Source organism: Bombina bombina, chromosome 12 (assembly GCF_027579735.1).
Source record: "Bombina bombina isolate aBomBom1 chromosome 12, aBomBom1.pri, whole genome shotgun sequence".
NCBI classification, from domain to species: Eukaryota; Metazoa; Chordata; class Amphibia; order Anura; family Bombinatoridae; genus Bombina; species Bombina bombina.
This window is the reverse complement of record NC_069510.1, coordinates 131,882,483-131,909,069: the sequence shown is the minus strand read 5'-3', so window position 1 is coordinate 131,909,069 and position 26,587 is coordinate 131,882,483. Positions and strand designations below refer to the sequence as shown.

General features: G+C 39.8%; 1 protein-coding gene across 1 annotated transcript in view; it reads right to left on the bottom strand.

Annotated features, from left to right (window-relative positions):
* Positions 1-26,587, bottom strand: part of AIF1L (allograft inflammatory factor 1 like) — a 141,027-nt gene that overhangs the window by 9,005 nt on the left and 105,435 nt on the right. Inside the window, exons 4-5 of the mRNA XM_053696116.1 lie at positions 23,824-23,865; positions 22,787-22,949 (exon numbers count right to left, since the gene is read on the bottom strand). Coding sequence (XP_053552091.1) covers positions 22,787-22,949; positions 23,824-23,865 — 205 coding nt within the window. The remainder of the gene's footprint in view (positions 1-22,786; positions 22,950-23,823; positions 23,866-26,587) is intronic.

The following is a 26,587-nucleotide window of genomic DNA, read 5'->3' as shown; positions in this document are numbered from 1 at the left end:
AGGATATAAAGAAATGTGTGCTGTAAAGAATTGGTATTTCTGACAATTATTATATTGCACAATGACACTGTAAGTGATAATATGATTACTCATGACAATTTTGTTTTCCTGTTTGCAGTGAAGAAACAAAGGATTACTTTCTGTTATAATTTTTAAGCTAAACAACTAACATATTAAAGTTAATAAACATTAATTAAAACCTACTGACCTATATTTTCTCCAAAACGAAGTTTCATAACGTTCTAAAAGTTATATATTTTATTCGCCGATGATGTCACATTATCCTGCCCACTATTTTCAGCACTGCATGTTCAAAATACTTAAACCAATAACTTTGTGTTTAAAGCACCATTTTGAAACCTAGGTATTGTAAACGGATTGATACAGAGCAAAGGATACCCACGGAGTGGGTTTGGAAAACAATTAAATTTGCAGACAAAATTTCTGACATACGGTAGAGACATGTTAATGAAATGCTATTGATAAAAAGCGTATTTGGGGTAGTTAGTTAGTAACAGGCATAGAAAATATTTACTTACAGTGGCCCTTTAAACCTTGAAGGGACTTAAAATTGTAAAAAAAGAAAGGTCATACAAGTTCACTATTGCTTGCATATACCTGATACCTATGTGTTTAACCCATGCAAAAGAATAAAACACATAGTTAAAGTCAGCACTGGGACAACTACACTACTGGGAGCTAGCTGAAAAACTAGTGAGACAAAGGCAAGTACAAGTAGTACATTACTACTCAAGAGCCTACCTAGTTATGCTTTTCAACAAAGGAAATCAAGAGAACAAAGCCAGTTTTAAAAGTCTCTTAAAATCACATGCTCTATGTTAACCATGACAGTTTTTAGTTTTCATGTCTCTTGAAGGAGTTAAATATATCCTTTTTAATGCAATCATGATGCTCTTTATATGTCCTTGTGGCTGATATATGTTTGTTGTATCAAATAATATAGCTTTCACCAATCAGCAACCAGCTCCCAGTAGTGCATTGCTGCTGCGGGAACCTACCTAGGTATGCTTTTCAGCAAAGGATATTAAGTAAACAAAGTACCTTTTATAATAGAAGAAAAGTGAATGTTCTGTTTGACCCATGAAAGTTTGTTTGACCGTCTTGTCCCTATGATGATCAGATCCATGTAGATTGTTTGCAGATTCATTCTTATATACCAGAGATGGTTAGATATTAAAGTATTTTGATATATTTGATGTGATGTCTGAGAAGTGAATATTTAAAACAGACAAACAAACTTGTAGTTATTGTATTAATATAGGAAAATATCGTTCTTTTCAATACTTGGTTATGTCACATTATTAAACTTTATAACATCTAGACTAATCTCCCTGGGGTTGTCAGTTAGTGTGTGTACATATTATATAGCGATACTCTTTTTATATTCTGTTTAGTCATTTTCATAGCACTTATTGCTGATTGATGGGGAATTTTCTTTTAATCTACAGACAGGAATTCATAAGAATTAGACATATCTTTCCCTTGGGGAAATTTGCCTTAATTGCCTTATAATTCAGCAGTTAGCAATTCCAGCAATGTATCGCTCATTACACCACACTGCCACGTTTGCTGACAAGAACCACATTCTTCTGCCACCCTTGCTTGGCACTGGTACATGTGACTGAGAATTTACAAAGAAAACTCTGATTTCCAAATGAGTGCAGATCAATCATTTCTACACATCATTCATAGGACGCAAAGACTTGTGGATTGCAGTTTAAATCTTTCCAGGAACACACAGGTTCTCTGACTCTAATGAAGAATTGCTTTAAGTAGTAGGGTTAACATTTTCATTATGTTAATATTTGTCTTTACTGCCTGTATTCAGCATTTATTAAAGGGGCACTGAACCCAATTTTTTTCTTTCATGATTCAGATAGAGCTTGCAATTTTAAGCAACTTTCTAATTTACTCCTATTATCAATTTTTCTTCGTTCTCTTGGTATCTTTATTTGATAAAGCGTGAATATAATCTTACGAGCCAGCCCATCTTTGGTTCAGCACCTGAGTAGCGCTTGTTTATTGGTGTCTAAATTCAGCCACCAATCATCAAGCACTATACAGGGTCTGAACCAAAAATGGGCAGGCTCGTAAGCTTACATTCATGCTTTTTAAAATTAAAGGGACACTGAACCCAAATTTTCTTTAGTTATTCAGATAGAGCATGCAATTTTAAGCAACTTTCTAATTTACTCCTATTATCATTTTTTCTTCATTCTTTTGATATCTTTATTTGAAAAAGAAAGCATATAAGCTTTTTTTTTATTCAGAACTCTGGACAGCACTTTTTCATTGGTGGATGAATTTATCCACCAATCAGCAAGGACAACCCAGGTTGTTCACCAAAAATGGGCCGGCATCTAAACTTACATTCTTGCATTTCAAATAAAGATACCAAGAGAATGAAGAAAATGTGATAATAGGAGTAAATTAGAAAGTTGCTTAAAATTTCATGCTCTATCTGAATCCCAAAAGAAAAAATTTGTGTTCAGTGTCCCTTTAAGATACCAAGAGAACGAAGAAAAATTGATAATAGGAGTAAATTAGAAAGTTGCTTAAAATTGCATGCTCTATCTGAATCATAAAATAAAACATTTGGGTTCAGTGTCCCTTTAGGAGATACCTCAGAAATGACACGTTACATGTATTATCATAATAAGTGGTATATAAAAAATTAAAAAAAAGTCTTTCTAAACTTGATCCATCATCTTTAATCTGCTTTCTCATCTGGGGCATCTTATTTTGAACCTCCTGCTACTGCATAAATGTAGGAGCCAGCAGTTTTGGCCACCTTTAATAGATATTATATATTATAGTACACCTTAACAGCACTCTCATTCCTGAAGGATCTTATATATGAGCAAGATAGTTCTGGACACTTAAGGGTGGAAGCACTAAGCTAAACCAAATTAAAAATTAACCTTTAATAGATACATTAAAATATTCACATGAAGACACACATTTAAAATATACGTTTGATTCCTATACAGGAATGTATATATAGATAAATTACTGCAAAATATGAGGATACGAGTAGATATGCTGATCTAAGGACCAAAATGTCACAGTTGTAATTTAAATATTATAGAGCACATGCTAGCTAACCACTCTTAGTATGATTTTATGTGAGATTGTAAATTTGTTATAAATTTGACCTATACAACAATATCTTAAAGGTATAGGCACAAGTTGTTACAATAATATCTGTTAAAATATATTTATATTAAGTATCCAACCTTGAAGGTATAGGCCAGTATAGGTACAAACTATTACTACATTATCTGCATAAATGCATTCATAAGAAACATACAACCTTAAAGGTATAGGCCGGTATAGGTATAAGTTGTTATAATAATATCTACTTAAATGCATTTATAATAAGTAATCAACCTTAAAGGTATAGGCCGGTATAGGTACAAGTTATTATAATAATATCTGCTTAAATGCATTTATAATAAGTATTCAACCTTAAAGGTATAGGCACAAGTTGTTATAATATCTGCTTAAATGCATTTATAATAAGTATTCAATGTTAAAGGTATAGGCCGGTATAGGTATTAACTATCACAACAATATCTGCTTAAATGCATCTATAAAAAGTATTTAACCTTAAAGGTATAGGCCGGTATAGGTACAAGCTGTTACAATAATATATACTTACATACATTCATATTAAGTATTTCATCTTAAAGGTATAGGCCGGTATAGGTACAAGCTATTATAATAATATCTGTTCAAACGCATCTACAATAAGCAATTAATCTTAAAGGTATAGGCCGGTATTAGTACAAGCTATTATAAAAATATCTGCTTAAATGCATTTATAAGAAGTATTCAACCTCAAAGGTATAGGCCGGTACTTTATAAGGTGTTATGATATTCATCCTCTATCCAGCGTTGAATGCGTTTGCTTTTATGTATACCAACCTATAAGTAAACGGAGAATCGTAGGATCTATACTGATTCAGTACTCAATATAATCAAAGGTATAGGCCGGTATATCTTTGATAACCTTGATATAGATGCTTAACCTAGCATACATTATACTTACCTTTGTCTATACAAACAATAAATTCTAAGGAGAATCTCCAAGTGTCTATATGGATTAAGTATCCTATTGAACTTACTGTATAGGCCAGTAACTTTAGCCAATACATTAACCATCTACATTTCTCCAGTAGACACTAGTACGTTTATCAATAACTTACATACCACACTAGTGCCTTACCGGCTCTATAATATTTAAATTACAACTGTGACATTTTGGTCCTTAGATCTGCGTATCTACTCGTATCCTCATATTTTGCAGTAATTTCTCTTGTAAGATGTATCGACTCCACGGATTCATCCATACTTGTGGGATATTCTCCTTCCCAACAGGAAGTGGCAGAGAGAGCACCCACAGCAGAGCTGTCTATATAGCTCCTCCCTTAGCTCCACCCCCAGTCATTCTCTCTGCCTACTTAACTGCTAGGAAGGGCAAAGGGAGTGTGGTTACAAAAATGTTAGTTTTTATTTTCTCAAGCAAAAGTTTGTTATTTTAAATGGTACCGGTGTGTACTATTTACTCTCTGGCAGAAAAGGGATGAAGATTTCTGCAAGGAGGATGATGATTTTAGCATTTTGTAACTAAGATCCACTGCTGTTCTCACAAGGGCTGAAGAGTACAGGAAAATTTCAGTTGGGGGAACAGTTTGCAGGCTAAACTGCATTAAGGTATGTTCAGTCTATTTTTTTCTAGACAGACCATGTTATTTCTAGAAAAGGCTGGCAATATCCCCATGAGGGAAAGGTAAGCTGTATTCAGTAAAAGAGGAATCCAAGCTTGCATAAAGGGCTCATAGTTACTGGTGACACTAATAGGAAAAAACGTTTTGGTTAAGAACAAATGCTGAGCCGTCTGACGCTTTAGTAGCCGTATCCGATATACCCTCACAATGTTCTGAAGTAGGGGTAAGGGATTTGTTATCTGAGGGATAGATTTCTGATTAAAATATTTCTGACGGAGGTCAGAAAATCAAAACTTTTAATCACTTGTGTATGGAGGTAATCAGACTCATGGTAGCGGCAATGGACATAGTTCCTTATGCCCGCCTACACCTCAGACCACTGCAACTATGCATGCTCAAACAGTGGAATGGGGATTATGCAGATTTATCTCCTCAACTGCATCTGGACAAAGAGACCAGAGATTCTCTTCTCTGGTGGTTGTCTCAGGACCACCTGTCTCAGGGAATGTGTTTCCGTGGGCCAGAGTGGCTCATAGTAACGACAGATGCCAGCCTGCTAGGCTGGGATGAAGTCTGGAAATCCCTGAAAGCACAGGGCTTATGGTCTCGGGAGGAATCTCTCCTCCCGATAAACATTCTAGAACTGAGAGCGATATTCAAGGCGCTTCAGGCGTGGCCTCAGCTAGCTGCAGCCAAATTCATCAGATTTCAGTCGGACAACATCACGACTGTAGCCTATATCAATCATCAGGGAGGAACACTGAGTTCTCTAGCGATGATGGAGGTAACCAAAATAATCCGATGGTCGGAGGATCACTCTTGCCATCTCTCAGCAATCCATATCCCAGGAGTAGAGAACTGGGAGGCGGATTTCCTAAGTCGTCAGACTTTTCATCCGGGGGAGTGGGATCTCCATCCGGAGGTATTTGCCCAGCTGACTCAGCTATGGGGCACACCAGAATTGGATCTGATGGCGTCCCGACAGAATGCCAAACTTCCTCGTTACGGGTCCAGGTCCCGGGATCCCCAGGCGGTACTGATAGATGCTCTAGCAGTGCCCTGGTCCTTCAATCTGGCTTATGTATTTCCACCGTTTCCTCTCCTCCCACGTCTGGTTGCCAGAATCAAGCAGGAGAGAGCTTCGGTGATTCTGATAGCGCCTGTGTGGCCATGCAGGACTTGGTATGCAGACCTGGTGGACATGTCATCTGTTCCACCGTGGACTCTGCCAATGAGGCAGGACCTTCTAATCCAAGGTCCGTTCAAGCATCCAAATCTAATTTCTCTAAGTCAGTCATTGATACCCTGATTCAGGCTAGAAAGCCTGTTACCAGGAAAATCTATCATAAGATTTGGCGCAAATATCTTTGTTGGTGTGAATCCAAGGGTTACTTATGGAGTAAGATTAGGATTCCTAGAATTTTGTCCTTTCTCCAAGAAGGATTGGAGAAAGGATTATCAGCTAGTTCCTTAAAGGGACAAATATATGCTCTGTCTATTCTTTTACACAAACGTCTGGCAGATGTTCCAGACGTTCAAGCATTTAGTCAGGTTTTGGTCAGGATCAAGCCTGTATTTAAACCTGTTGCTCCGCCATGGAGCCTAAACTTGGTTCTTAAAGTTCTTCAAGGGGTTCCGTTTGAACCTATGCATTCCATAGATATTAAGCTTCTATCTTGGAAAGTTTTATTTTTAGTAGCTATCTCTTCGGCTCGAAGAGTTTCTGAGTTATCTGTTTTACAGTGTGATTCACCTTATCTTGTTTTCCATGCAGATAAGGTGGTTTTACGTACCAAACCTGGATTCCTTCCTAAGGTTGTTTCTAATAGGAATATCAATCAGGAAATTGTTGTTCCTTCGCTGTGTCCTAATCCTTCTTCAAAGAAGGAACGTCTGTTGCACAATCTTGATGTGGTTCGTGCTTTAAAGTTCTACTTACAAGCAACCAAAGATTTCCGTCAAACATCTTCATTGTTTGTTGTCTATTCTGGTAAGCGGAGAGGTCAAAAGGCTGCGGCTACGGTGAGGACCTGCTGCGTTGTACAGCCACTTGACCCACAACTTGTCCTTCATGTTACTGACAGCTCCAGCCGGCCTTGCACATGAAATTAACTCCCTCTCCCCTAAAATCCCACCACCACCCTTTGTCAAGTCATTGGTAAATAGGCTTCGCAGGAGGTTTTAGAGTGATGGCTTGGCTAATATTGGATTTCACAGGCCTAGAAAGGATCCAGCCTCACAAGCCTTAATTTAAGGTGAGGCTGATGGAGGGGGGCGCCATGGGTGTTTTGGGGTCTCTAAACCAGGGAGACAGGGTCTACTTTTAAGGAGCCAGTGGCTCCCTGGCATTTGGGTATGTCAAGCCCTGCTTTAATGTATCCTTCTAAAATTATGCCAGAGGCTGAGTAGGTGTTGTACAGTGTGAGAAAGTACTGAAGACAATTGGCTACATCTGATTACAATTCTGCGCTAAAAGGGACATTCTAAATCAGAAAATGGCATGTTCTTATTAATAAGTGCATGTAAATATTGTATTATTGGTCTTATCTTTAACACATAGGTAAAGTTGTGCTTGAGACAGTCAAGCTTTGCAGTTTCCAAGCAGGACTCAGCTAGTGAGCCAATCAGAAGTGGCAATTGCACATAGCTGCCAATCATGGGCCGTTTCATACTTTGGAACCGTAATGAGTGAGGCTACTTAATGGTACTTCAGTGATTTTGGCTTTTGCCCTTTTGTAAAATCATTAGCGGTCTCCTAAGAAATTGCATAACTGGTTCCTCAGTATGTTGAGTGGCTTCCAAGTTTCAAAGAATCATGTCTACCCCGGATTTAGATTACCTACTGTGCCTTCCTCATACAGCCTTTCTGTCACATATCGGTACCTCACTCTAGTTTTTCCCCTGTTGTGGTGAATCTGTGGTTCTAGAACAGGACCCTTCTCTGCCTCTTGTGTATCAGTTTGATCGACTCACACTAGAGTGTGTGAAAATGCTTCCGATGTTTGAAAAAACAAACAAACAAGCTGGTCATTCCTGAGAGTGATAAACAGGCTGCATTATTACTGAGAAGATGTATGTTATAAATATTTTACACTGCACTTTGTAGTGACACACTAACCCAGCTTCCCAAACCCCTCTCTGGTGATTTAACGTGCTCCCAGGTCTCTTTTAAAATGAAAAGGTTTCACACAGATTGAATGAGGGCTAAGTTAAACATGCTACCCAATTCTCTCTTTATTTCATGCCTAAATTGGCAATGAAATGACTTACAGGATTCTAGGAAAATCAGAAATATGTCTCTGATCTACAAATACATGGCGTGGAGACAGTCCCCATGGTAATATGCTTATTTATTTACAAGTATGTATCAAAGTGGCATTATACAGGGCAATTCAGAGCTTAATAAGTACATAAAAGGGACGTATTGAGTTTCATTGTGCAGTTAGCATGATAGCTAGAGGATTATATAAAATAGAACAAAATTGCTTGTCTTCATTCCTATGTTATTTTCTATGCCTTATGTTATCAGTGTATTTATCTGTCCTCACCCAAGCTGAAGAAATTGAGTCAACAAAATAACAAACAAAATACAAATGATAAACACTACCTACACGCTACTCTAGATGTGTTTATAATTTGTTGACATCACAGATACGCTCCTGTCATTTGATAAATATGTGCCCAGAACATACACAGTGACAGTTACCAAACTATTAATGTGTCATCTCACAATTTACATTCTTCCTGTTTCAGTCACTTATGTTTCCTTATTTTGATTGAATTACAGAAGCTAGATAAACTGTGAGCGTGCAAGAGATGCCACCAAACTGGTTTTTGTTTCATAAACCTGATCTATACAGGAATGGCAAATGTGATTGCAATAAGGGAAGAATTCATTTTTATTATTCAGTAATGACACACGGGCATGGGCTGTTTTCCTTACAGGGTGTGGAACCTGTTATGAAAAGTTGCATATTGCAGATACAAAACATACTACACATTCATCACATACAAAGTGTGGCTTAAATTGAAGGTCAATTTCTTCAAAAACTTACCTTTTAATCCTGACAGCCGCTGCAGCGCTTCCTCCACCCGTCGCAAGCCCTCTTCGGGAGTCCAAAATGACGAAATCGACTTCCTCCAATCACAGCGTTGCCTCAGGCCATGATTCCCCCGGAGGGAGTCGTGATTGGTGGAAGCTGGATTCGTCATTTCTGACGTATGAAGAGGCTTCCGACGGCCGGGCCAATCACTGGAGCGGCTGTCAGGATTAAAAGGTACATTTTCAAAGAAAACAAGTGAAAGATTTTGATGAATTAAAGGGCCCTTGTTTTTAATAGGATTATTAAAAACCGGGCACTAATTCATCGAAATTGACCTTCACTTTAAAGGGATATTGTGTTGTAAAATTGGTTTCCCCTTAAAGGGACAGTAAACAACTTTTAATTACAAGCCATTGCTGTTGTGCTGCTATAGAATAAGATTGAAGCCAAGACTTAATTTTTTAAACGCCTTAGTGACCACAGCACTTTTCAATTTTCTTACCATTTGGGATCAGGGCTATTTTTACATTTCTGCTGTGTTTGTGTTTAGCTGTAAATTTCCTCTTACTCATTTACTGTACCTACACATATTATATAGCTTTATTCTTGTCATTAAAAAGATACCATTATTTTCTTCATATCTTATAATTTACTATAAAAAATATAAAATAAACACACTTTTTCTAACTTTGACCCCTAAAATCTGTTACACATCTACAACCACCAAAAAACACCCATGCTAAATAGTTTCTAAATTTTGTCCTGAGTTTAGAAATACCCAATATTTACATGTTCTTTGCTTTTTTTGCAAGTTATAGGGCAATACGTTCAGGTAGCACTTTGCTATTTCTAAACCATTTTTCCCCCCCAAAATTTGCATAAGTTACATTGTAACACTGATATCTGTTAGGAATCCCTGAATAACCCTTTACATGTATATACAGTATATATATATTTTTTGTAGACAACTCAACGTATTGATCTAGGCCCATTTTGGTATATTTTATGCCACCATTTCATCGCCAAATGTGATCAAATTAAATAAAAATGTTCACTTTTTCACAAACTTTAGGTTTCTCACCAAAATTATTTACAAACAGCTTGTGCAATTATGGCACAAATGGTTGTAAATGCTTCTCTGGGATTCCCTTTGTTCAGAAATAGCAAACATATATGGCTTTGGCATTACTTTTTGGTAATTAGAAGGTCGCTAAATGCCGCTGCGCACCACACTTGTATTATGCCCAGCAGTGAAGGGGTTAATGAGGTAGCTTGTAGGGAGCTTGAAGGGTTAATTTTAGCTTTAGTGTAGAGATAAGCCTCCCACCTGACACATCACACCCCCTGATCCATCCCTGACCCCCCTCAAACAGCTCTCATCCCTCCCCCACCTCGCTATTGTCACCACCATATTTATTACTGGCAGAAAGGCTGCCAGTATAAAAATAAAAGTTTTTTGTTGTTGTTGTTGTTTTTAAAAAATAAATAAAATTAAAATAAATAAATTATATATTTTCTGCAGTTTAAGATCCCCCCTTACCACCCAACCTCCCTGAACCCCCCCCTCCCCCAAACAGCTCTCTAACCCTCCCCCCTCTCACTATTTGCCACCATTTTGGGTACTGGCAGCAGCCAGTACCTACTTTTAAATAAAATGTTTTATATAAATATAACTTTTCCTGTAGTGTAGCTACCCCCACCCCTCAATACCCTACCCCCTCCCAGATCCCTTTCCCAACATTATTCCCCCTCCCTCTCCCACCTTCCTCTCCCACACTTCTCTCCCACCACTTCTTGTTAAGTGGTCGCATGCGCTCCCTTGAATAAGATCCACCACCGGCCGGAAGTTCCCAGCGATTGGCTGCCCACTCGCCTCCCTGCAATGACTCCCACCAACCAATGATTGGCACCATCACTGGCCGATGCAGAGAGGGCCACAGAGTGGCTCTCTCTGCATCAAATGCTTAAGAAAGGGTATTGCAGTATGCCTCAATATCAAGGCATCACTGCAATACCCTAAAAGAGGCTGGAAGCAATTACGATCACTTCCAGCGCTTTAAAACCCTGAGGACGTACGGGGTACAGTTTTTGTAGGATGTACACTGTACGTCCTTGGTCCTTAAGAGTTTAATAAATATCTTTTTTACTGCAGTTATTTTTCAATAGCTAAACCCCACCATTTATGTTATTTGGAGGAGCCAATCTGGGCTTTAGTTTGCTGACAACAAGGCTAGTTATGGCCATAACGTTAGTATAAAGTTGTTTTGCAGTTGCTATCTGATAAAGCCAATTAGGGACAGATATGTAGCAGAGTTAAAGAAATATTAAACTCCAATTTTTTTCTTTGGTGATTCAGATAGAGCAGGGGATTTTAAACAACTTTCTGATTTACTTCTCATTACCAATTTTTTTTTGCTTTCTTGGTATCTTTTGTTGAAAAGCAGGGACGTATGCTCAGGAGCCCATTTCTGGCGCATTATATATCAGCAGTTTTACAAAAATGTTATCCATTTGCAAGAGCACTAGATGTTAGAGTTATTTCTGCCATGTAGTGCTGCAGATGCTACCTAGGTATCTCTTTAACAAAGAATATCATGGGAACGAAGCAAATTTTATAATAGAAGTAAATTGGAAACTTTTTTTTAAATAATAGTATGTTCTGTCTGAATCACAAAATAAAATGTTTGGGATTCATATTCTTTTAACCTTAAGAAGTCAGCAGGTGTATTCCAAGTCCTGAGAATTAAAAAAAAGCTGCAATTTTTCAGAGCTAAATAACAAGAAAAGGGGGCAAAATAAATGATTAAAATATATTGCAGTTGTTTCATTATGCATAACTAAATATTTTATATAAAAATCTCAAAGCGTTTTCTGTCCCACTGTTCCCACTCCCCAATTTTTTTTTATAGTAGCTGCAGAGTATCAAATGTTTAGGAAATTGCTCCTGTGGGTTCAATTTTAAATCTGTAATTGCTGATTTTGCGGATTAAAGCCTCATTCGATTGTTCTAATGAACATGCCCATGTAAATGTGCTGAGCCTGCAGAAATAGCAGTACTTCTTATCTTATCTATTTCTCTATTATTTTAAAAATTATAACAGAAAGTAATCCTTTAACCTTCAACCCTCATTGTCTGCTGGAGAACAGGTGACTTCTAGGTCTTCAATAGTACTGCAGGAATGAACTGTGGCTACTAAACAGCAGAGTCAAGGAAAGTGTGAGCTGGAAATGTATCATATTATAAGGAAAAAATAGATTTGTGATCTCTGCAAAGGTGTAGAATTTGCATAAATGTTCAAAGATCTACAGCCCTGTTACATTTTAGCTAGTTCATTTATCTTGTTTATTTAAAGGGGCATGAAACACAATGTTCTTTCTTTCAGTATTCAGATATAACATACATTTTTATACTTCTATTATCAAATCTGCTTTATCCCCTTGATATCCTTTGCTGAAGGAGCTATCTGAATACATCTAGTCAGCCAATCAGACAAATGTGTGCGGGCACCAATCAGCAGCTAGCTCCCAGTAGTGTATGGTATGTACATATTCTTTTTCAACAACTGATATAAAGAGACCAAAGTGCATTTGAAAATAGAATTTAATTTAAAAGTGTCTTAAAATGACATGCTCTATCTGAATCCCGCAAGTTTAATGTTGTCCTATCCCTTTAATATAAGTTATTATTTACAAAGTGATTTGATTTAGTAAAAATATTCAGGCTCTGAACTGTAATGTACAGATGACCATGATGTTCAGTGTCTCTGTATACTTTCAGGCCCATTTATCAAGCTCCGTATGGAGCTTGAAGGGCCGTGTTTCTGGCGAGTCTTCAGACTCGCCAGAAACACAAGTTATGAAGCAGCGGTCTAAAGACCGCTGCTTCATAACCCTGTCCGCCTGCTCTGAGCAGGCGGACAGGAATCGCCGGAAATCAACCCGATCGAATACGATCGGGTTGATTGACAGCTCCCTGCTGGCGGCCGATTGGCCGCGAGTCAGCAGGGGGCGGCGTTGCACCAGCAGCTCTTGTGAGCTGCTGGTGCAATGTTAAATGCAGAGAGTGTATTGCTCTCCGCATTTAGCGAGGTCTTGCGGACCTGATCCGCAGTGTCGGATCAGGTCCGCAAGCCCTTTGATAAATGGGCCCCATAGAATGACAAAGAACAACAAAGCTATATTTTTGCTCAAAGAATGATATGCACTGGTAGCCGGATAAATTTTGGATATAAAAGTTTGACAAGTTTTTGGAACTTTATGGTTCATTGGTCTTTGTCATACACACATAGTGCGGAGGTAACTCTTGAAGAGACTATAGGTGCTGACACTTTATTTATGTTTTATATTTTTGCTCAAACTGTAAAATAACTATATTACTAAACTTAATTTTGCTCCATTCCAAAAGCACATTTTGTACGTTTTAACCAAGCTGCAAAAGGGTAAAACACATATTTGAAGTTATCACCAGAGCAGAAATGCACTACTCGGAGCTAGCTGAACACATCTGCTGAGCCAATGACAAGAGGCATATGTGTGTAGCCACCAAACAAAAGCTAGCTCCCAGTAGTGCCTTGGTGTTCCTGAGGTATGATTTTCAACAAAGGATACCAAGAGAACAAAGAAACTGCTCTTAAAACTGTATGTTCTATATGAACCATAAAGGTTTAGTTTCCATGTCCCTTAAAGGAGTTATAATGCAGCTTTCAGAAGAACTTAGACGTGCTCTGGTCTTCCTCTAATTCTTTGTTTGATATCTATCATCTAAATCCTAAAATTATTTTTAGCACAGAACTTCCTGCGTGCAGACAATATCTGTAGTGATGCTGCGGCTGAGAGAAGAGTTGCAATGTGAAGCCTTTTATGTGCTAGTAACGTCCCCCTCCCTTCCAGCTCCGTGTCACAACCCATGTCAATTGATCTGCCTGGTACTAGATCCCCGCATGCCAGGATGCTGGAAGCAAGCTGCAAGGCTAACATCTGCACACAGCTGCACTGAAAGCCACTATACCAGCTACCCGCTCCATGCCCTGTTTAGCACAAAGCAGGCAGAGGATGGAGAAATCATATCTCAACATTTACTGAATTGTCTTAAATAATTAGCAAATCAGTTCTAAATATTAAATGTTAGAGTTTAAAGGGATATTATAGTCAAAATTAAGCGTTCATGATTCAGATAGAGCAACAATTTTAAGCTACTTTCTAATTTACTCCTATTATCAATTTGTCTTTGTTCCTTTGCTATCTTTATTTGAATGTAAGCTTAGGAGCTGGCCCATTTTTGGTTTAGCACCTGGGTAGTGCTTGCTGTTTGGTGGCTATTGGTAGAAACTAAGCGCTAAACCAAAAATGGTCCGGCTCCTAAGCTTACATTCTTGCTTTTTCAAATAAAGATACTAAGAGAATGAAGCAACATTGATAATAGGAGTAAATTAGAAAGTTGCTTAAATTTGCTGCTCTGAATCATGAAAGTTTAATTTTGACCAGCCTGTTCCTTTAAAAAAGGCAAAATAATTTTATTTTGGAAACACTGTATAGTCCAATAATATTTGCTGTAATCTGTCCATCATTATTAAAATAAGTCCACTCCCTGGTGTATATGATTCTAGGGGGGCGATTTTTCATGTGTCTGGCGGACATGATTTGCTGTTACGATCATGTCCGCCAGACACCGATAAATGCCGACAGCATTTATCAACGCACAAACATTCCTTGTGAAATGCTTGTGCAATGCCGCCCCCTGCAGATTCGCGGCCAATCGACCGCTAGCAGGGGGGGTGTCAATCAACCCGATCGTATGCGATTGGGCAGATTGCTGTTCACCACCTCAGAGGTGGCGGACGAGTTAAGGAACAGCGGTCTTAAGACCGCTGCTTCTTAACTTATGTTTCCGGCGAGCCTGAAGGCTCATGCAATAACAGCTGCATATAGCAGCATTTGGCCATTAATAAATCGGCCCCTATATATCTGATTATGTAAATGTTGTTTTTCTTTGTAATCGTACGCATCTTATCTGGCACTCAGTTTCTTAATAAATCCAGTCTCTCTATGTTTCTGTCTGTAGAAGCCATATGTTGTTATATTGCAGACAAACAGGTGTTAAGAAACTTACTTGTCATTGCGGCTCATTACTGTGATGTTTTACAGCAAACATATCTTTAGTAGCTGGTCTCTGATTAACCTTAGGGTTACGTTACCATGTGCTAATGTAAAAAGCAGGTGCACACAGCTGTTCCTCCTCCGAATGATTTATAGTAAAGGCAAATGCTTTTAACCACTGACACCCCTGAAATAAGGTTCAAAACACTTTTCAATGCCAAAATCCTCAAAGGCACGGACAGATTTATGTAAAGTGTTTATAACCATGCAGTGATTGGTCTCAAGCACCTTAAAGGGGTATTATAATATTTTTATCTTTCTGCTTAATGGAATTTCAAATGTTTTTTTTAATGCATGTTCCTGTCCAAAATAAAACATACAAATATATTTTGTGCACATAAATCATCAATATTCAAAAACTTTGTTTTTAAATTAGAAAAACATTAAAAAAAGTAACACACTTTAAAATGTAACCTTTTTAGAGATGCAACAAAGACAGAAATTACATTAAAGCGAGAGTAAAGTTAAAACATTCAGGGCCAGATTACGAGTGGCACTAAGGGGTTTATCATGGCTGTTTGAGCGTGTCGAGTTTAGCTCGTCCTCAGAGCTCTGGTAAACAAAAAAGTGTAACAAGACACATCAAAAGTACATTGAAAATGACAGTTACACTCGTCCTATATAATAAAAGGCCAGGTATGTTTGTCCGAAGCTGTTATGCACAGTAGAGACTGCGCGAGGACAAACATACCTGGCTGTGAGGATCAGACAGCAGAGAGGGTGGACGGGAGTGGGTGTGATGGGGGCGTGGTCGGGTGGAAGGGGCATGACGGGGAGTGACCAGGCAGGGGCGTGGCCGGGCGGGTGGGACAGCTGCACTACAGAAAATAGCCTGTGTGATTTAGGACTAGTAATAACAAAATCTAACAGAAATTATTTAAAAAAATATTGCACAAAAACAGTTATAAAGGCTCAAAGATAGGAGATCTCAGGTTTTAGAGAAAATAAAGGAGATGAAAAAATGTAAAATCATATGCATGCAATATTCATATTTAATAAAGTGTTATACATTGTATTTACTGTAAATATTTCACATTCCAATGTTCTGCACAGAGCAGAATATGTTCTAAGTATTTATAAATTGATATATCTGTATGTCTATACCTATATGTAATCATCTATTTATAAAGGTATAGATATATATTGTACCAAAATACCATCAGATATTTGTTGAAATATGTATTTATGTATAAATAGAACATATTCTGGTATGTGAAGAACATTGGAATGTGAAATATTCATATTTTCATGTCAGGTTAGCGCACTTTAGAATATGCCATAAGGCTAACTCCATTGATTGCTATGGGGGAATACGTTAATGCTCACAATATCCTAACTTTTAGCTTTTTGTGTGGATCGGGTTAGTGCACAAGCAAAAACCTTTTACTTTCATCTTGTAATATGAGCGCTACCCGATGCACGCGAGTGGGAGCATTAAATACTGCTCCACTTGTAATCTGGGCCTCAGTTAGAGAAGCAATTTTAAACAACATAAACTGTTATTTCTATTTTCTAATTTGCTATGCTCTTTATCCTTTGTTAAAAAAACAAAGTGATGCATTACTGGGATCTAGCTGCTAATTGGTGGTTGCACATATGTGCCTCTTGTCATACCCAATGTATTCAGCTAAATCCCAGTAGTGCATTGCTGCTCGTTCATCCAAGAAAACTACGAGAATTAGGCAAGTTTTAAAATAAAAATAAATGTTAGCTTTCATGTCCCTCTACTGTACATAAAGAATAATCTAAAAATGGTTTGGAGCCAGAAGTAGAATTCTGTGAGCTGTGGCCCCTGGTTCACATGAAATGTCTAGCCCTGCATTAAGTGTTATTTCTCCAACATAGGTGTGTCCGGTCCACGGCGTCATCCTTACTTGTGGGATATTCTCTTCCCCAACAGGAAATGGCAAAGAGCCCAGCAAAGCTGGTCACATGATCCCTCCTAGGCTCCGCCTACCCCAGTCATTCTCTTTGCCGTTGTACAGGCAACATCTCCACGGAGATGGCTTAGAGTTTTTTAGTGTTTAACTGTAGTTTTTCATTATTCAATCAAGAGTTTGTTATTTTCAAATAGTGCTGGTACGTACTATTTACTCAGAAACAGAAAAGAGATGAAGAATTCTGTTTGTATGAGGAAAATGATTTTAGCAACCGTAACTAAAATCCATGGCTGTTCCACACAGGACTGTTGAGAGCATTAACTTCAGTTGGGGGAACAGTTTGCAGTCTTTGCTGCTTGAGGTATGACACATTCTAACAAGACGATGTAATGCTGGAAGCTGTCATTTTCCCTATGGGATCCGGTAAGCCATGTTTATTACGATTGTAAATAAGGGCTTCACAAGGGCTTATTTAGACTGTAGACATTTTTTGGGCTAAATCGATTGATATTAACACTTATTTAGCCTTGAGGAATCATTTATTCTGGGTATTTTGATATAATAATATCGGCAAGCACTGTTTTAGACACCTTATTCTTTAGGGGCTTTCCCAAAGCATAGGCAGAGTCTCATTTTCGCGCCGGTGTTGCGCACTTGTTTTTGAGAGGCATGGCATGCAGTCGCATGTGAGAGGAGCTCTGATACTTAAAAAAGACTTCTGAAGGCATCATTTGGTATCGTATTCCCCTTGGGTTTGGTTGGGTCTCAGCAAAGCAGATACCAGGGACTGTAAAGGGGTTAAAGCTTAAAACGGCTCCGGTTCCGTTATTTTAAGGGTTAAAGCTTCCAAATTTGGTGTGCAATATTTTCAAGGCTTTAAGACACTGTGGTGAAAGTTTGGTGAATTTTGAACAATTCCTTCATGTTTTTTCGCAATTGCAGTAATAAAGTGTGTTCAGTTTAAAATTTAAAGTGACAGTAACGGTTTTATTTCAAAACGTTTTTTGTACTTTCTTATCAAGTTTATGCCTGTTTAACATGTCTGAACTACCAGATAGACTGTGTTCTGAATGTGGGGAAGCCAGAATTCCTATTCATTTAAATAAATGTGATTTATGTGATAATGACAATGATGCCCAAGATGATTCCTCAAGTGAGGGGAGTAAGCATGGTACTGCATCATTCCCTCCTTCGTCTACACGAGTCTTGCCCACTCAGGAGGCCCCTAGTACATCTAGCGCGCCAATACTCCTTACTATGCAACAATTAACGGCTGTAATGGATAATTCTGTCAAAAACATTTTAGCCAAAATGAACCCTGTTCAGCGTAAGCGTGGATGCTCTGTTTTAGTTACTGAAGAGCATGACGACGCTGATATTAATATCTCTGAAGGGCCCCTAACCCAATCTGAGGGGGCCAGGGAGGTTTTGTCTGAGGGAGAAATTACTGATTTAGGGAATATTTCTCAGCAGGCTGAATCTGATGTGATTACTTTTAAATTTAAATTGGAACATCTCCGCATTTTGCTTAAGGAGGTATTATCCACTCTGGATGATTGTGAAAATTTGGTCATCCCAGAGAAACTATGTAAAATGGACAAGTTCCTAGAGGTGCCGGGGCTCCCAGAAGCTTTTCCTATACCCAAGCGGGTGGCGGACATTGTTAATAAAGAATGGGAAAGGCCCGGTATTCCTTTCGTCCCTCCCCCCATATTTAAAAAATTGTTTCCTATGGTCGACCCCAGAAAGGACTTATGGCAGTCAGTCCCCAAGGTCGAGGGAGCGGTTTCTACTTTAAACAAACGCACCACTATTCCCATAGAGGATAGTTGTGCTTTCAAAGATCCTATGGATAAAAAATTAGAAGGTTTGCTTAAAAAGATGTTTGTTTAGCAGGGTTACCTTCTACAACCCATTTCATGCATTGTCCCTGTCACTACAGCCGCATATTTCTGGTTTGATGAACTGATTAAGGTGCTCGATAGTGACTCGCCTCCTTATGAGGAGATTATGGACAGAGTCAATGCTCTCAAATTGGCTAATTCTTTCACTCTTGACGCCTCTTTGCAATTGGCTAAGTTAGCGGCTAAGAATTCTGGGTTTGCTATTGTGGCGCGCAGAGCGCTTTGGTTGAAATCTTGGTCGGCTGATGCGTCTTCCAAGAACAAGCTACTAAACATTCCTTTCAAGGGGAAAACGCTGTTTGGTCCTGACTTGAAAGAGATTATCTCTGATATCACTGGGGGTAAGGGCCATGCCCTTCCTCAGGATCGGCCTTTCAAGGCAAAAAATAGACCTAATTTTCGTCCCTTTCGTAAAAACGGACCAGCCCAAGGTGCTACGTCCTCTAAGCAAGAAGGTAATACTTCTCAGGCCAAGCCAGCTTGGAGACCAATGCAAGGCTGGAACAAGGGAAAGCAGGCAAAGAAACCTGCCACTGCTACCAAGACAGCATGAAATATCGGCCCCCGATCCGGGACCGGATCTGGTGGGGGGCAGACTCTCTCTCTTCGCTCAGGCTTGGGCAAGAGATGTTCTGGATCCTTGGGCGCTAGAAATAGTCTCCCAGGGTTATCTTCTGGAATTCAAGGGACTTCCCCCAAGGGGAAGGTTCCACAGGTCTCAGTTGTCTTCAGACCACATAAAAAGACAGGCGTTCTTACTTTGCGTAGAAGACCTGTTAAAAATGGGAGTGATTCATCCTGTTCCATTGAGAGAACAAGGGATGGGGTTCTACTCCAATCTGTTCATAGTTCCCAAAAAAGAGGGAACATTCAGACCAATCCTAGATCTCAAGATCTTAAACAAATTTCTCAAGGTCCCATCTTTCAAGATGGAAACCATTCGAACTATCCTTCCTTCCATCCAGGAAGGTCAATTCATGACCACGGTGGATTTAAAGGATGCGTATCTACATATTCCTTTCCACAAGGAACATCATCGGTTCCTAAGGTTTGCATTCCTGGACAAACATTACCAGTTCGTGGCGCTTCCTTTCGGATTAGCCACTGCTCCAAGGATTTTCACAAAGGTACTAGGGTCCCTTCTAGCTGTGCTAAGACCAAGGGGCATTGCAGTAGTACCTTACCTGGACGACATTCTAATTCAAGCGTCGTCCCTCCCTCGAGCAAAGGCTCACACGGACATCGTCCTGGCCTTTCTCAGATCGCACGGCTGGAAAGTGAACGTGGAAAAGAGTTCTCTATCCCCGTCAACAAGGGTTCCCTTCTTGGGAACAATTATAGACTCCTCAGAAATGAGGATTTTTCTAACAGAGGCCAGAAAGACAAAGCTCCTGGACTCTTGTCGAATACTTCATTCCGTTCCTCTTCCTTCCGTAGCTCAGTGCATGGAAGTGATCGGGTTGATGGCAGCGGCAATGGACATAGTTCCTTTTGCGCGCATTCATCTAAGACCGTTACAACTGTGCATGCTCAGTCAGTGGAATGGGGACTATACAGACTTGTCTCCAAAGATACAAGTAAATCAGAGGACCAGAGACTCACTCCGTTGGTGGCTGTCCCTGGACAACCTGTCACGAGGGATGACATTCCACAGACCAGAGTGGGTCATTGTCACGACCGACGCCAGTCTGATGGGCTGGGGCGCGGTCTGGGGATCCCTGAAAGCTCAGGGTCTTTGGTCTCGGGAAGAATCTCTTCTACCGATAAATACTCTGGAACTGAGAGCGATATTCAATGCTCTCAAGGCTTGGCCTCAGCTAGCGAGGACCAAGTTCATACGGTTTCAATCAGACAACATGACGACTGTTGCGTATATCAACCATCAGGGGGGAACAAGGAGTTCCCTAGCGATGGAAGAAGTGACCAAGATCATTCTATGGGCGGAGTCTCACTCCTGCCACCTGTCTGCTATCCACATCCCGGGAGTGGAAAATTGGGAAGCGGATTTTCTGAGTCGTCAGACATTGCATCCGGGGGAGTGGGAACTCCATCCGGAAATCTTTGCCCAAGTCACTCAACTTTGGGGCATTCCAGACATGGATCTGATGGCCTCTCGTCAGAACTTCAAAGTTCCTTGCTACGGGTCCAGATCCAGGGATCCCAAGGCGGCTCTAGTGGATGCACTAGTAGCACCTTGGACCTTCAAACTAGCTTATGTGTTCCCGCCGTTTCCTCTCATCCCCAGGCTGGTAGCCAGGATCAATCAGGAGAGGGCGTCGGTGATCTTGATAGCTCCTGCGTGGCCACGCAGGACTTGGTATGCAGATCTGGTGAATATGTCATCGGCTCCACCTTGGAAGCTACCTTTGAGACGAGACCTTCTTGTTCAGGGTCCGTTCGAACATCCGAATCTGGTTTCACTCCAGCTGACTGCTTGGAGATTGAACGCTTGATTTTATCGAAGCGAGGTTTCTCAGATTCTGTTATCGATACTCTTGTTCAGGCCAGAAAGCCTGTAACTAGAAAGATTTACCATAAAATTTGGAAAAAATATATCTGTTGGTGTGAATCTAAAGGATTCCCTTGGGACAAGGTTAAGATTCCTAGGATTCTATCCTTCCTTCAAGAAGGATTGGAAAAAGGATTATCGGCAAGTTCCCTGAAGGGACAGATTTCTGCCTTGTCGGTGTTACTTCACAAAAAACTGGCAGCTGTGCCAGATGTTCAAGCCTTTGTTCAGGCTCTGGTTAGAATCAAGCCTGTTTACAAACCTTTGACTCCTCCTTGGAGTCTCAATTTAGTTCTTTCAGTTCTTCAGGGGGTTCCGTTTGAACCCTTACATTCCGTTGATATTAAGTTATTATCTTGGAAAGTTTTGTTTTTAGTTGCAATTTCTTCTGCTAGAAGAGTTTCAGAATTATCTGCTCTGCAGTGTTCTCCTCCTTATCTGGTGTTCCATGCAGATAAGGTGGTTTTACGTACTAAACCTGGTTTTCTTCCAAAAGTTGTTTCTAACAAAAACATTAACCAGGAGATTATCGTACCTTCTCTGTGTCCGAAACCAGTTTCAAAGAAGGAACGCTTGTTGCACAATTTGGATGTTGTTCGCGCTCTAAAATTCTATTTAGATGCTACAAAGGATTTTAGACAAACATCTTCCCTGTTTGTTGTTTATTCAGGTAAAAGGAGAGGTCAAAAAGCAACTTCTACCTCTCTCTCTTTTTGGATTAAAAGCATCATCAGATTGGCTTACGAGACTGCCGGACGGCAGCCTCCCGAAAGAATCACGGCTCATTCCACTAGGGCTGTGGCTTCCACATGGGCCTTCAAGAACGAGGCTTCTGTTGATCAGATATGTAGGGCAGCGACTTGGTCTTCACTGCACACTTTTACCAAATTTTACAAGTTTGATACTTTTGCTTCTTCTGAGGCTATTTTTGGGAGAAAGGTTTTGCAAGCCGTGGTGCCTTCCATTTAGGTGACCTGATTTGCTCCCTCCCTTCATCCGTGTCCTAAAGCTTTGGTATTGGTTCCCACAAGTAAGGATGACGCCGTGGACCGGACACACCTATGTTGGAGAAAACAGAATTTATGTTTACCTGATAAATTTCTTTCTCCAACGGTGTGTCCGGTCCACGGCCCGCCCTGGTTTTTTAATCAGGTCTGATAATTTATTTTCTTTAACTACAGTCACCACGGTACCATATGGTTTCTCCTATGCTATTATTCCTCCTTAACGTCGGTCGAATGACTGGGGTAGGCGGAGCCTAGGAGGGATCATGTGACCAGCTTTGCTGGGCTCTTTGCCATTTCCTGTTGGGGAAGAGAATATCCCACAAGTAAGGATGACGCCGTGGACCGGACACACCGTTGGAGAAAGAAATTTATCAGGTAAACATAAATTCTGTTTTTACTTATATCTGCTTTAAAAACAAATTAGATGTTGTTAGTAGAAATTAATTTAGTTTTTTGTAATTTTATATCAGTTATTGGTCCATTTGGTTACACAGTTGTTCTATATCTCAGGTCTGGATAGAGGAAAAAGTACTCACAGTTTTAACACTGCAGAATGTTTCCCCAGCATCATCTGCAGAAAGTCCCGGTAGCCGATGGCAGCTTTGGCTCCACCTGTCACCTCTTCAATCATCTTCTTCACTTCTAAGTGGGTTTTGGGTACCCCGAGTTTCTCCATCATCATCTTTAGAGCCATCATGTCTAAATGGAAAAGGAATGATAGGTGAGTGAAAATCTGTTAGCTCTGCTCATGTGAACGGCACATCTGACTGCAAAGAGCTGCTCAGGAGAAGTGTCAGGTTATTGTAAGTTAATGCTTATTTAACCCTTTAAGGACACAGCTTTCAGTTTGCTCAATGGTATTATGACGGAAAAAATCCGTCATATGTCCTTAAGAGGTTAAAAAAGAAAATTATTTTTGTAAATAAAGTTTATTTGTTTTGTTAATCACATAATAGTTGTACATTGTTAAAAATGTCATATCATGGTTTGTTAAACAAGCAGTGGGAGCTAAATATTTAGAGCACTGATAACAAAAAAAGTATTTAACAATAAAACATACTATCAGAATACTGCATTTTATTTTTTTACACGAATGTCCCTTGGATATTTTTTGTTAAATTTATGTTACAAAGTAACTGGGCTGTTAATATGAATAATAAGGTAAGTGCTTTTAATTACTTTATTTATTTATTAGTGGTGAAGGTTATAGAAGCGGTGACCTGAGTTATGCTGACAGAATATTTTTTTTTCGCACAGGCTTTTTAGCTGATGTCAGTGTTTTTACAAAAAGTATTTCAGTATTTCCAAACTCTTCCACACAAAATTACTCAAAGAAAAATGTGTTGAAACATAACTAGTGAAAAGTTGCTCTTATATTAAGCTTCACAGAAACCTTCTCTGATAATCAGGTCCACAGACTACATTGTGCTACAGTCCTGTTATTTACTTGTTCTACAATTACCAGCTATACATTGGCTATCATTGTCATATAACTGTTATGTATTAAAAGGCTTTTGGTTTCTTATGCTTCGTAAAGGGAATTTAAAACAAGCTGTTTTACTAAGTCACTCACCAATTTCTTCCTGATCATTTAAGTCAAAATCCATGTACTTTTCTGAAAAAAAAAGGAAGATTAGAGATATTGAAGAAATGCTATAAACAAGCCCAATAGATCACTGTCCTGGCATATCTCAGACATGTAGTCTAGTAATTATAGTTCCCATAAACATTTCACTGAACAATTATGGCCACAACTTATTCATTCTCTAGACCATGTATACATATAAGGCCGGCATGTACGGAATATAATAATACAGATTCTATATATGCCAAAGAGTGATAAAAAAAGATGCATTAATTCAAACTAAATATTTTATTTATTGAAAACTACCAACAGAATATATATATATATATATATAACTTAATGTGAGATTTTTGTTTGGGCTCACAGACTGTGTGTTTTTTGGCTTGGAACAAACAGGTTTCACTTTAGTTTTTGAAGTGTTGCGCTGCTCATAATAGCTTATCGCCCTTTTCATAGCAGGGGAAGTCCTGTCTTACACCCCAAGTGACCGGGTGAGGCTCTTTAATTTCCTAGGATCCTGCTGCAGACATAATTCCTGAGGAGAGCGTTTTCACTGTTAGCTGTCTAGAAGGTGGTGAGTGCCCCAGCCATTGGAACTAGTATTAAGGTGCCGTTTTTTTAAATAAAAGCGTTTCTTTTTGTTTGTCCTTCTGTGGGTATATACAAAGCTATGGAGGACTCTGATACTACATTAGAAGGTTCCGCCTCTTCTATACTGATTAATAATTCCTGTTTATATTGTAGGAAGGCAATGGTTTGCCCGCCTGCTCAATTTTGTTCCATTTGCCTAAACACTGTTCTAAAGTCTAAGAAGGGAGACAAGCCTGCTAATACTCATAGCGCTATTAGCCCCTCTGAGCCATCTACTTCTCAGGAATCTGGGTCCCGAGAAATTACTACCCTTTCTACATTATCCGCTCTACATGCAGTTCCCCGCAGCTCAACTAATCCTCCATCTGGAGGGGGCCTTTTTCCAGCAAATTTTACCACGCAGTTACAATCAGCGGTGTCTGCTGTCCTGAGTGCCTTACCTCACTCTAACAAATGCAAGAGAAAGGTTAAACATAGTTCTCCTGACCTAAAGTCATCTAAATATTTGTCGGATTTAGCTACTATCTCCCAGCTATCCGAGGATGAGTTAACCTCTGTAGCTTCAGAGGGTGAACTTTCTGAGTCAGAGACTTCAGTTTCTAAACCTCCTTCAACAGAGGAACCCTCCTTTAGATTTAAAATTGAGCATCTGCGTTTTTTTTATTAAAGGAGGTTCTGTCTACGCTAGAGGTTCCAGAGGCTACACTCCCTGAGGAACCTAAGATCCCTAAATTAGACAGGGTTTATGGTGATAGGAAGGTCCCTCTGACTTTTCCTATGCCAGTTAAGATGGTGAACATTATTAGTAATGAATGGGAAAGAGTAGGAACTTCTTGTTCCCCCTTGTCTTTAAAATGTTATTCCCGGTCCCTGACTCTCAATTAGATTTGTGGGTCCTTATCCCTAAGGTGGATGGTGCTATCTCTACGCTGGCTAAGCATACTAATATCCCTCTGGAGGATAGTACTTCATTTAGAGAGCCTATGGATAAGAAAATGGTAACTTTCTGAGGAAGATGTTTCAACATACAGGGTTTTTATTTCAACCGGCGGCAGCTGTAGCTGCGGTTGCTGGAGCAGCTACCTTCTGGTGTGACATTCTGTCGGAGCTCATTGAGATGGAGACTCCCCTCGAGGATATTCAGCATAGAATTAAAGCACTGAGAATTGCTAACTCTTTCATCTGTGATGCAAATATGCAGATTATTCACATAAATGCAAAGGCTTCTGGCTTTGCGGTTCTAGCCCGCCGAGCTCTCTGGTTGAAGTCTTAGTCTGCAGATATGATTTCTAAATCCAGACTCCTTTCTCTTCCCTTCAAGGGGAAGATTTTATTCGGTCCAGGGCTGGACTCCATTATCTCTATGGTTAGCGGAGGGAAAGGTGCCTTCCTACGGCAGGATAAGAAGAATAAGCCTAAGGGACGGCAACTGTCTATTTTTAATTCCTTTCATGCTGACAAGTCACAATGACAGCAATCCTCATCCAAGTCCGAGCAGAGTTGTTGGAAGCCGGCTCACTCCTGGAATAAGTCCAAACAGAATGAAGGGGTGGCCCCCAATCGAGTAGGGGGCAGACTATCTCTTTTTCAGTCCTGGAGGTTGTATCTCAAGGATACATGATAGGATTCAACTCTCATCTGCCCAGGGGCAGCTTCCTACTCTACAGTCTGTCTACAAGAGCAGAAAAGAGGGCTGCCTTCTTAGGTTGCATACTGGATCTCTCCTGTCTAGGAGTAATTGTCCCGGTACCTACAGCAGAAAGAGGTTTGGGGTTTTATTCAAACCTTTTCTTGGTTCCAAAGAAGGAGGGAACTTTTCGTCAAATTCTGGACCTAAAGTGCCTAAACAGGTTTCTGAGTGTTCCCTCTTTCAAGATGGAGACAATACGGTCAATCCTTCCTCTGGTTCAGGAAGGACAGTTTATGACCACAATAGACCTGAAGGATGCATACCTTCACGTCCCTATTCACAGGGAACATTTTCAGTTCCTGAGGTTTGCTTCTCTGGACCAGCACTTCCAGTTCATAGCTCTTCCGTTTGGCCTAGCTACTGCTCCAAGGATATTTACAAATCTTCTGGGGGCTCTTCTAGCTGTTGCCAGAACACGAGGTATTGCAGTAGCGCCTTACCTGGACGATATCTTGGTACAGGCACCATCTT